The 12911-nt window shown below is 37.3% G+C and overlaps 1 protein-coding gene across 13 annotated transcripts in view; it reads right to left on the bottom strand.

Moving 5' to 3' along the window:
• Positions 1-12911, bottom strand: part of FARS2 (phenylalanyl-tRNA synthetase 2, mitochondrial) — a 288914-nt gene that overhangs the window by 198865 nt on the left and 77138 nt on the right. For 11 of the 13 annotated variants that reach the window (XM_067290815.1, XM_067290813.1, XM_067290814.1 and 8 more), the window contains one exon: positions 7530-7661. The exons of the other annotated variants lie outside the window; for them this stretch is intronic. In XM_067290815.1, coding sequence (XP_067146916.1) covers positions 7530-7661 — 132 coding nt within the window. The remainder of the gene's footprint in view (positions 1-7529; positions 7662-12911) is intronic. 13 annotated transcript variants of the gene reach the window in all.

The following is a 12911-nucleotide window of genomic DNA, read 5'->3' as shown; positions in this document are numbered from 1 at the left end:
TTACCAGGCAAGAGCTGAACAGCAAAAAACCTGCTAGATAAAAGATATTAAATTTCCCCTTCCCCAAAACATACCCTGCTGCTTGATATATGAACCTAATTCACTCATAACTAAAATTTTATTTAAGAACATATTCATAAATTAAAAGAAAAAACCCTATGTCTGCAAGGTAACATCAATATAATTTTTCTATTGCCTACTAATTTGCTGCCCATGAAGAACTGTCAAAACCTGAAAATCCTTTCCCCCAAAGCAAAGACGACAGTGGACAAGTTAAGAACTTAAAGTTATTACTTCCCTTCAGATATCAATTTTGATGGTCCTCAATAAACAAATAAAGAAAGATCTATTTACTGCAGCATTGCAGCCAAGGGAGTTCTACGTGTTAAGACTGCTATTGGGCTGAAGGTGGCAGCACTGGGCCCAGTAATATTTAAATTCTGGAATTAAGTCCTACAACTGATCTGTAAAAGGGCTACCAAATAGGAAAAACTTATACTTCAAGTACCAGCTTTCACCCAGGAGTACACTCAAGACAAATAAGCTTCCACCTTTTAAAACAAGAGCAATGCTTTGTTGAAGTTACTACAAACTCCTTTCTTTGTGTTCAATGGCACTTATGAAGGTGTTTAGACAAGATTGGCAATTATTCCTCATGAGAAATACAAACAAAATGAACAAGGAATAAAGTATTAGGAAAACCACCTTTGCTATAAATTCAGGATATCACACACAATTCAAAGCCCAAGACTGCCCAGCAACTTTTAAACCTATAATCACATGCAAACTTGACAAAAGCTTCCCTTCATCTTACTTAAGGTCCAGCATCGTCCGCTCATTTCCTCACTGAAGACATGACAATACCTCCCTATTCAGGCCAGAAAACTGACATTTCCTCTTCCAAACCCCTACACCATTCCCTACTAGATTCAGCTTCAATCCAAGAAACAAAAAGATGGGTTCCTTAAGACTGTAAATATCAATACTACTTTCTGAGGTGGAAGGTAGAAAACCTAAACAGAGCAGGAAACCCTTACCAGCTCTTCCTGTTAGTAGCTTAAATACAGCTGCCTTCATGATTCATAACCTTAGGAAACAAGGTATCAAACCAATTTCACACCAGAGCTGAATGACTGTTTTTCCAAACATTTCAAACCACCAGTCCAGTGATCAGAAGCAATTATCTCTTGTAGTCATCATACCAAATTTTCCTTCATTCTTCAACTCAAGGCTCATTAAAGGTCAACATAGCAAAATGAGAGTTAAGAATCATCAGAAAAGGAAAAGAGAACACAAAGTCTTTATGCCAATGTACAAAAACACCGTATGCCCACAGCTTGAACGTTACATGCAGTCCTCCTACAGCAAAAACCCGTGAAAGATGCAGATAAGAGTGATGAGGACTACCAGAATGTATGGATCAGCTTCCATACAGGGAGCTATTTTATGACCAGGACCCTCTGGCCTGGAAAGAAATCACTGCTGAGAGTTATGCCTGAGATCTAAACAAATCATGAGTGGCATAAAAAAGGAAAAAGGAACAACTATCCATTGTCTCTGCTCCTATTAGATAAGGAGCAGCAACTGAAACTAGTCGGTGACAAGAGTCAAAACAACAAGGAGGTGATTCCTCATGTAAGCTAAGTTACAGAAATTCTTCTACAAGACATTGCAGATGCTAAAGGTTTACTGTGACTCAAAAAAGTACTTCAACAAATTAATGGAAAAAAATCTACAGGGGCTATTAAATACAGAGGTATTTTCAGCTCAGGATACCAACAGCTGCAGAAGCACATCAGGGAAGTATTAGTATACCCAGGCTGTGTTCTTATACTCTTTGCGAGGCACCTGCTTGGGTACCATCAGAGACAGGATACAGGGATGGGCAGACCTTTGACTTGATCTGGTGTGCCATCCTTACGTTATATACCCGTAGTATATACAAGTTCAAAAGTTCAAAAACAGCAGGAAAAGTCGCCAATAATATGGAATTATCTTTAAAATGTCCTTTTTTAAATGACTGGGGTTTTTTGGTCTCTGAGTTTGGGGTCAACTTTAGTCCAATTTTCATGCTTCCCCACCCCCAGCTAACATATTCTGCAACACTGAGCAGTGGGAATACGGCCATTGATTTCAATCAGCAAAGGATCACACCCTAACTGCTTCCAATTTCACAGGTACTAAGCAACATTATGTGATCACAGCCTCTGAGTAAGCAAATACCCTGTATTCCAAGGTTGCAATCATAGAAACCCAAACAGATCTGTGAACTTCAGCACGTACCAGTGAACACAATCTCTGCAAATCTTGAATAACAAGTCTCTCGAAGCACAGAAAAAGTCTTATGTCAACTGATATTAGTTCTACTGTACTATTGCATTTCCTATCCTCACCATGGACCTAAAACTGAAAATACTTACAAGTGTATTGTAAAAATTTCTATATTTTTCCAGCACTAACCAGATTAAAAATAACTTTTCTTTATATTAAAATTCATATACAACATTCCTATTCAGGTATAGTCTAAGATGACAAACAAAATGCACATAAAAATGAAAAGTTAAACAGTATGCTAAGTTAGATTTTATACTTTTTACTGAATATTAAATTAGAATAGTGAACTTCTCTGTCCACCCTACAGTAAATAATTGCTCTAGTTTAGCATCTTCGGCCATAGGGGAACATGTAACATCATTCCTTACAATTCTGTGTCCTTGCAGTAGTGCATATTTTTTCAACAATTTAAATAAAACATCATAGTAGCATATATGTTTTACTTTTTCTTTTAAAAATAGTTAATATCACTGTTACACATCATATTCTCCATGCAGTCAGAAGTAGAAGACTTTCCTGAATGCAAAATAACTCAAAAAACACTCAGCATCTGGATTGGCTTTAATAGAAATGGTACCTACAGCTCTTTTCAGTTCGCGTTTGCTCATTCACACACCAAGACAGCAGGAACCTTCCTTGCTGTTAACACAGAAAGTCTGAATGGTTCACAAAACTGGATCACTCCCACTACCCAGTGAATGATGAAGAATGAGGCTGGTTGCCCCTCTCTTGGCAAATCCAAAAATGGTTTAACATTTTAAGTATGTGAAATGTTAAGGGTGCAATAAAACACTAGCAAAGTCTGCAGACAATAAAGGAATGAGTGTTCTATTTGAGAAATTTCAACAAAAAGTGATGTTTTGTTACCTCTCAGATTTGGGTTCTTTACCACACCTGTACTGTGGAGATCCATGTCAGAAACTGGAAATCTAGCTGGTTAAAAAGCATAAGAAAAAAAGAGAAGGCTACGGAACCTCTTCACAGACATCAAAAGAAGGAAAAAATGAGCAGAATGGGAAGGCAGGTGATGAAGAATATTCTTAATATTTTTGAACAAATGTGATGATTTTTCCCTATGACCAGTACACTTCTATTTACATGTACCGAAGGACTGTATCACATTCTATTTAAAAGAGGCTGAAACCAAAGAAAAGTTTCTCTCTAAACATAAGAATGCATCAGAAGACTTCAACAGGCTATTCTCTTTTGGAAAATAACAATTTAACAAGTTTAATGTCGATTCCATCGGGTATTAAAGCTATACTGGAACTCTTCACTCAAGACTGAAAATCTTAAATGATCTGTCAATACCATCAAAATTTGCTGCATACTCAGGTCAACCTCCAAGGAACTATAGTGAAGTATTTCAGGCAGGGAGTTGTCATTACAAGATCTGCCAGTTTGATAGAATCATCTGTCAACACAAAGAAACAGCTACTTAATGCCTAATATTCAGCCCCTTTGACCCTGTCTTTTAATCTGTCCCCAAAGCTTCTTCAGTTATCACACACAGACACACACACATATATATGTATATATATATACACACACACACACATATATATATGAAACAAAACTGTATAAAAATCATCTGTGCTGAAGCATCCGCAAAGACTCTTTAAATTACAACCACCGAAGATCACCAGGCACATCCAACTTATGCTTTGAGTGATTGTTTCCGATTGCCTTACAAACTAGTGTTTCATATTCAAGCAGTAACACACAATATAAAAGGATTTGAGGCTTTTGTAGGTAAAATCTATCTTCCTTCCCCTTGGGAAAATATTATTTTCTTTGGAAGGAAAAGCAATACTTGGCCACAAACATCAGATTTCATAAATATGTATTTTAGTAGTCAATAACAAGCAAAAAAGCCCATAAGACAAAAATCCAAAACCGCAAGATACTAGAAATGCTATGGACCATATGAAAATACCAAAGTCTTTCTGCTAGTTATTTAGTTTATTGGAACATTGAAATTCTTTGAAGCAAAGGATAAACTGTGCACAAGCACAATGCATTTCAGTAAGATCAGTTTAAACAAATATTTTTGAAATATCTGCTGTAGAGATTTCATTCAGTTTCTGTTCATTCTGCTGCATCTTCCCCTACAATTTCTGCAAACTCATCAGTTTCTTCTCCAACTTTTATCAGTAAGCTGTGCAGCATACCATGAAAAGGATCTTTTCGCTTTCAGCCTGTGAACTGGCACACCAAGACAAGTAACTGAAATACCTTCAGCACCAGGTTAGCCAGTCAAAAACGAGGAACGTTTCTCTTTTTCATTCAGCCCTACTGAGCTGGTTTCTGGTAGAGCCTGTGAAGAGACTGAGGCAGGAACAAGCAATTCCCCAGTGTCTATTCTAGACAATCTAACAAAGGAAAGATTCAGAGCATCTAGGTGTAGGCACCAGTGTCTGCTCCCTAGTCAGAGGAGGTATGTCTGTATTGTGGGTCAGAGCACCAAGGCTAGATGCTTAATGTTAGGCAATGTGATACCTATCCGTAGTCAAGGAATTTTGTAATCAGTGAGCAACTGGGGTGGGAAGCGGAGGAGAACCACTAGTGTTTTTCCATAAGTATGGTTTTTTGAGCAGTCCATCTCAATTTCTTTCGCCTGCAATTCTCCACTGACTGAAAATAATGCTGCCTCCCATATAGGTAAGCAGACAGTATGCTGAACCAAGGCACAAGGACAGAGCTATTTGGAAGTCACAGGCCTCCTCTCCTGGGCTGATTAAGACCCTACTCCTTGCTGATCTGCTCTGGTTTAAAAGTGAAGGTTTTATTTTAACCTGAGAGTCCTACATAACCAATATGCTTTAGACTTGTACTCTGACAACAAAGTTGACAAAGTAATGTAACTCAACTAAAAGCTTTGGTGCTTCAAAGAGATTTAAGGGGATGGGACCAGGGTAATAAGCAAAGCAGTGATCATGCATACTGGAGGCATAAAGGATATTCTAAAGGTGGAAAACAAGGAACTACTGAAAAATCACTGTTTTTCAAATCTAGGATGGCTTTGGAGGGCACTCCAGTACTGCTAACAAAAAAGCTGAAGGAGCTAGGAAAGAAAATTTTCATCTTCACCCTTCTTCACAGAAGAACCTTCTTTCTGGATGTCTGAATTTTCAATTCTGGACAAAGGCAGCTTGCTGCCATAAAACTTGGCTTCACCAAGCTGGCATTCCAAAAACCTACTAGGGTTTAAATTGTTGTAAAATAGGAATAAAGAAAAGAATACCGGGAGCAGCAGCAAGCAGGGAAGATTGGCGTTTGACTTTTTACTTGACTGAAAACATTAACTTACCTTGCCCTCATTGTTATTTTAAACCTAATCAACTAATTGTTAGCCAATGCAAATTATGACCACACTTCTTCCTCACTTGTGGCAAACAGATTCTAATGCTTCAATAAAGTCACATCGAGAGGCATTAGACTCAGCTTTTTTAGCCAAATGTTTTTGCATAGCCACTTGGAGGGAGCAGAAAAACAAAATTATGGCTACACAAAGTGCAATTCTCACTAAATAAAGTAAAAAATGATTGGCGCTTCCATGACAAATAGCTTCAGCCCTCTAAAAATATCTTGCTAATGGAGTAAAAGAATCTTTTTTAAAAAAATCAATAACATGATTTTAAATTAATAATGCAAATCTAAAAGTCATTCAAAATCTGGACTTGAATTACTAGATTTGTGTGTTCCTTGAAAGATTAGAATTACAATAAACAACTAGTTAGAAAAGTTTTGGTACAGAAGGGACATAATTTTGAAGACCATTATTCAGAGTGTGACAAAAAGCTGAAGGCATATTAAATTGAAAGCTTTGATTGTGGTAGAAAACTTCCCACTGGTGTTTCATGCACATTGATTCACAGATACACATACACACACACACACACACACTAATTGCTCTGAGACCACAGTTTAGCTCTTCTAACACACATTAAAGGAACCTAAACAGAACAGAAAAGCTTTTCAACAAGAAAGCCTGGTCATTAGTCTATTACGTCTGATTGAAATAATATTAGAGTCTTTCATTTCTGAGGCTGATCAGAATCTGTATTACATTTATTACACCATGAACATGATAGCCCTAAAAAGATCTTTAGAATAAACTGTTAACCCATTGGGGAGGAACTCTGGAAGAGGATTTACATTTTTAAAAGGAAAATCATCACATTAAAACACATGCAAACATTGAAGAAAACAAGAAGCCCTAAGTACTTGGAAAACTGAGCCATTTATAGTCATCAGACTTGAACTTCAAAAGAAAGAATTTACAGCACATTAAAAGACAACAATAGCTTAGGAAAGCAACTGCAACAAAATCAACTGTATATAACATAGCTACTTGAAAGAGCACTTGCAAGAAATAAATGGATCACACCCCAAAAGGCTCCCATTCCTAACAAATGGTACTGAAAGACACTGACTGACAGAGGTCTGAGCACCTACCAGCTGCACTGCACTAAAGCAAATTGCCTATTCTTTGCCAATGAAAAAACAAGCTCATAAAATTCTCTGTATGAAAATAATCAGAAAGAAATGTCAATTTCTCTTCTCCTTCCTTTCTGCTTACGTGCAAGTTTTAGACGGCAAGTCATGTTAGATGATATTTTCTCAGTAATAATTCCAACTAAATTAAATGATGCTGCTCTTAGTGCAGTTTCAAACTTATAAATAACCAATCTGGGGAGCAAAAAAACAAAACAAAACCAGAAGGCAACCTATCATTTACCCAACAACCAAGCAGCAATATGAAAGACGTCCCATTCCTCTTTCTATACTTTAGAGATAATGGCACATTCTGATATTCCAAATAATAGGGGATGCTATTTGTTTATGACACTTTTAAATCTGAACTCTGTGTGCACTTGACTTCTCCTGGAAGACAGAAAAATACATACACCAATTCATTAGCTTATCTTTTAAAGCTGAGATTCATCTGTCTCCTCACCTCACAAAATAAAAGACAAGCTTTCTGCTTGCGGGCTCCAGCTCACTCAGTCAATTAACAGGCTGAAATCGCAGCATGCAAGGTCTGCGTTCCATCTGAGGACTATTTGCTGCTGCTGCTACTAACAGGGATGTCTGTACTCACCAGGGAGTAGGGGGCATTTCCGACTGTGAAACTGATTGCGCTAGAAGTGTTTGCTAATAGAGATGTCAATGAAGTAAAGGGGTTTCAGTACCTGAGTTAACTAGCTGTTGCTCCATGACCCCACAGCCCAGGACCTCCAGCCATTCTCCTTGGAAGTTGATCTCCATCTCAAAGGAAGGGTGAGTAAATGGGAAGTAGCAGTCTACCCATCTGACTTGCAGTCCTGCAGCAGTGTTTAAAAAAATAAATAAATATAAACGGTGCACGTTTAAAAGGCCATCCCTCTAACCATCTGTAAAACTTGCCCTTCAGCTAATGACACCAATTACAGCAATCCAGAGAAAATAAATAGCAAACGAACTAATTTACAACACTTGTGCGAGGTCATAAATCTTAAAACTTGTGGGGAAAAAATGACCATGTCTTTTCTAATATGAAAAACACTTTGTGCAATTCAAGAACCCTTTGAAACCAAATCAATCATTTGTCAAACTCTAGCAACCACCTGGCACAGAATGAAAATGAGCCCAGATCATGGGAAGGTGGGTAATTTTGTTATTCTCTGCACCTTGAAATGACCAACTGCTCCTCACTGGAAAGGTAACATCTTTAGTTTTTAGTTAGTATTTTACAGACCAATGAGGCAAATGAATCTCTTTTTTTTCATACGCTTCCATCAGAACCTATTTAAAATACAAAGCTATTCCTTCCATATATGTTTAGATAGGAACATTAAAATGAACTGTTAATACATGCAAATATAGAGATATACACAACATTATGAAGGCAGGCTGTACACAAGCACACACACAGTATTGCAAGTGGACCGATATCCTATTCTGGCACTTGAAGGAAGCAGAGTGGAACTTTCTGTGGATGTGAAGTGCAAGGGAGCAGCGATGCTCCATAATTTGCTCTGTTTCCCTCCTCTTCGCACCTCTGAAGTACCACTGAGGAGGGCTAGGAAACATCTGGCACCACAGAGCGGAGCAGTGGAGCCAGAAGAGGGCAAGGCCTACAGTGCTGCCAAATACAGAGATGCTGTTAAGACCCTCATTGTATTTGATGGGTTTTAGTTCTTATAATCATTTACACAAGCTTTCTTTCTCTAAAGAGATTCTTCTAGTCATTAGGTGGCAAGAGAAAACTGTCTTGGAAACATAAACCTTAAAAACTCTGAGAATTGAACTGCTATTATGGGCCTTAACCCGAAGACCACTCTTCCCTTCAGTTCAGTCAAATTCTAATCAGCTTTATGATCATTAACAATCAGGCAGTCCCAGTTTTAAAAATAATGGGCAGAGCAAAGATTGTTTGGGTGATAATAACTGTTAACAACCCTGCTTTGTTTTTCTGGCCTTTTTTGGTTTTGAAAAGAAACTTTAAACATAAAATTGTGGAATTTGCATTGAGAGATTTTCAAATTAAAACATTTTCTGTAGCCTCAAGGGTTAGATTTTCTTTGACCATTTCTGAAATATTAAATATGGCTACAGAAACATACACAGTAAGTTATAACAAATGCATGCATACATAGCCAAAACATAAAATATCTGACAGTTATGAAGTACTTTGCTGGATGCTATGAACTTTCAAATGGAAAGGTGGATTTCAAAATAGATATGTTGGTACTTCTAGATTTTCTTTTCTTTCTTAAGAATAAACCTCAGGGAATTATATGAATGATAGAGTAGTGTTCTGATAGCTTTCATATACACAATTCAGAAAACTAAAATATTAGCAGTTAGACCATTCATAACTGCATTGTGACTTAAAGCAATCACTTTATTGCTTGTTTATGTGTGTAAAAGTACAAAATATTACATAGATGAAATGTGTATACAACAGTATGGTATGCTGAAAACATACTTTTTAGTTTCCTGATCTTTGTACAAATGCAGTTTAATCCTAGGCCTGAAGTACAACTTTGCACTCTCTGTAAAGCTAAGTACACATGAGATGTTTTCATTTAGTCTGCAAAATTTGCAACTGTGGCAAGAATGACGTTGAATATTCAAGTAGTGTCGTTCTCAATAACAACATTCTGATGATGTTTTCTTTTTAATCCTCTGCTTACTTCAAAATGAAGTTCTGGGGGAAAAAAAAGAAAGGATTTCTCTGCTTTTCATTCTTAATTAAAAGAAATTTAAATAAAAACATTTAAAGATCATTTTTTATTTTGAATTTTAATGCACATAAGTATTTTTCTCAAGGGACAGTTGTTTTAAATGCAAATAAGCAAACAAACAAACACCTATAATAAAACAAATCAAAACAAATCCACCAAGAAGAAACAAATTTGACCTTCACCTGTTCTCTAAATTAATAAATATGCCCATATGACACAATAATTTTATTCATACAGGATCCAGGACAATTGGGAAATATTTCTGTATTTTATATTCAAGTGTTCTTTAAGACTTTGGGCTGTGTAAGACTTTACTGAAAAGCACAGGGTGCTCAGCTTTCTGCAAGATTAAGCCTTCTAACAGCATTCTGTTGACTGTCACAAAATAAATGGGTACATTTATTATTTAGAAACAAAATATTGTCTTGGTGCTCAACATATTCCCAAAGAATAAAGGACATTGCTCATTCTCAGCAAATTAAAACACAAAAGACTTTCTGTAGTCCTACATAATTTACCTGATTAGGCTTAATTTATTTCTTCTCAGACTACACTCTATATAAACCTGGCAAAAAGGATTTTTTTCTAGAAATTTTGGAAGGCCAAGACATGCAAATCTGACTTAAAACAGAGACACTTAACAGAATTCAGAATCTAATCAAATGTCTGATCATCAGCTACATACTAATTTCATTATTTCAAAGGGATTATTTATATTAGCAAAGGACATGAGCTCAGTTTACTGCGTCGCAATGTCCATGGGAGTTCTTCCATGGATAAATGTTCAGCAGTAACTGTCTAAGCACCACGTCTCCAATGAGTAAAGAAAACATGGCTAGTTATTGCTATTTTTAAGTAATGAATCCAGGTAAGGAATTGGATGTAGCTTGCACTCAAAAGTAAGGGTGTTATCAGACATTAAGCTAAGCTAGTTGCTGTCAGTGCTAGTCTAATTGAGTCCCATAATGAAAAAGGCTTGCCCAAAGGCACCCCCCCAACACACACACACACAAAACACAAACAAAACAAAACCCCACACCATTAAAGCAGCCCATTGCTACGCCACAGCAGAGAAGCAACAAAGCCAGAGACCCAGGTGGTCTTCACTGACCAGAAATTCTCTTTGTTCCTGTAAGGATTATTTTTACAGAAGGATTCTATGGGAGAAAAAGGGAAAATTTGCAGAATGGAAGCTACTGAGCACAGAAGGTATTAAAACCCGTCCACTTGAGAAGTGTGGCAGTTCCTAAGTATTCTGCACTTCATTACTTCAGCTAATTCATCTCACTATAACAGTTGGGAGATGGCTGACCATAAACCTACTTTAGCTCATGTTTTTCAGAAGTTATTAGCCAGACCCTTAAGCCCTCAATAAATAATCTCTTTTTAAAAAAAAAAAACTCCTTACACTCATAGATCTCAGAGCACTCTGCCAAGGAGATGTCATTACAACAGAGTTAGAAGAAGAAAGAACAGAACAATGTGTTTGATTTTTAAATACATTCACTGGCTATTCAATGGAAACTAACAACAGTGGAACTATTAGTTAAAGCATGGCTTTACTCATCCTCCTGCCATCTCTCATAGGTGTCTAGGAATTTGGTAGATAATTAAAAAATGTGAACCAGGAAGAGAAAACTTTCTTGAAAAGAATCTAATGAAAATATTAAAACATAATTTAAAAATTTAGGGGCATGTCTTCAACCCCCCCCACAAAAATCAGTATGACTAACTTTGAGCTCAAAGCCCTTTAACACTTTACTTGACTTCATTACAAATTTATCTGCTTTTCAAAATAACCACTGCTTAGTTCATTCATTTCCCCTAGCAGGATGATGAGAGATCTGATCATAAAGGCAGTCCTCTTCAGAGGAACAGGATGAGCAGCTCAGCAACTGCATATCAACTACCTGGAAACATCCCAAATATGCCAACTAGCATATGCCACCTGGCCACTAATGAGGCCATAATCCACTGCCTGATGTGAGGCATTTCTATTGCCATGAGTGACACGCAAATGATGGCAGCCCACGCCTGAGACTGCTGTGGGTTGAAATATTTGAGACAGACATTTCTATCTCCCAGTCAGCATTTTGCCAGCAGAACTTCCTGAGATGAGGAGGAAATCAGTGCACACCTTTTCATATCTCACTTGCTGGGAGTCAAGTGTCCAATTCCTAGAGATCCAAACAAGCAGTACTTTCACAGCAAAAATTGCTCAGTATTTCACATGTTTTCCTCTTCCTATATATCCCAACATGCAAAATCTTAAGTTTATGCAATTGTAGAAGCAGAAAGGCAGGTACAATTCTGGACAGAGGATTGGGGGTGGGGGGAGGTGAGGGGTTGAGGGGACTTTAGCATCCCTTATTAGCAAAAACATTCTTATGTAAAAACAGGACCTTTAGCAAAGAACTGTGAAGAAAACACATTTATGTTACACCAGCATCAGTGGAACAGCTGGACACCTTAAATAAGGTTTAAATCACTTTCAGAAACTGATCGCTTAAAGGACATAAAAGTTGTGCAAAGCTATATCCAATTTTATATGCCTGTGGATTCCTCCACAAAGATCACTGGATCTTCATAGCATTTTTTCCTGCAGCGATCATTGATTCCATTAAAGTCAAAATTTCTCATTTGCTTTACATTCATTTCCTGAGCCTAGCCATGAATAAACCAAATATGATACATATTTCTCAGGGCACTGTTAAGCAAAGTAAATGAACTATAAACTATAGAGACACAAGTGAGCTGGGCAAGGGCAATTAAAGCTATGTTTTGTGAGTTAGTATTTGCTCTGTCTTATTTAACAACTTCCCTAATGAGATAGAAATGAGAGCAACAGCTTGCTAGTTATATGTGTTCATTATAATACACTTGGAATTTACTGCAAACACCAGAAACAATAGGAGAGGTACAAGGCTCAGAAATGTCAGCAAAAAGCAAAATGAGAATTTGTTTGGAAAACGGTCCTTGGAAAGTAGTACACCTGAGGAAGAGAACAAGAAAAAGTTATTAGATAACAAGAAAGAAACCTAGACCTACTGCTTGCAAATAAGAAAGATTTGTTTGAAGACATAACTGTCAACAGCAGCCTTGGCTGCAGTGATCTTAAGATCATAGAGTTTAAGATCCTACAGGGTGTGAGGAAGACAAGTAACAAAATAAAGATCCTGGACTTCAGAAAAGCAGATTTCAGCTTGCTCAGGGAACCATTAGGAGGGATCCCTTGGGAGTCTGCCTTGGAGGGCAAAGCAGCTCAGGAGTGCTGAGAGACTTTCAGAGACAGCCTTCTCAAAGCACAAGAGCAGTCCATCCTCCCAAGCAGGAAAAGGAGCTGGC

Source organism: Apteryx mantelli, chromosome 2 (genome assembly GCF_036417845.1).
Source record: "Apteryx mantelli isolate bAptMan1 chromosome 2, bAptMan1.hap1, whole genome shotgun sequence".
Classification (NCBI taxonomy): domain Eukaryota; kingdom Metazoa; phylum Chordata; class Aves; order Apterygiformes; family Apterygidae; genus Apteryx; species Apteryx mantelli.
The sequence above is the reverse complement of the archived record's forward strand: the minus strand, read 5'-3'. Positions and strand labels throughout refer to the sequence as shown.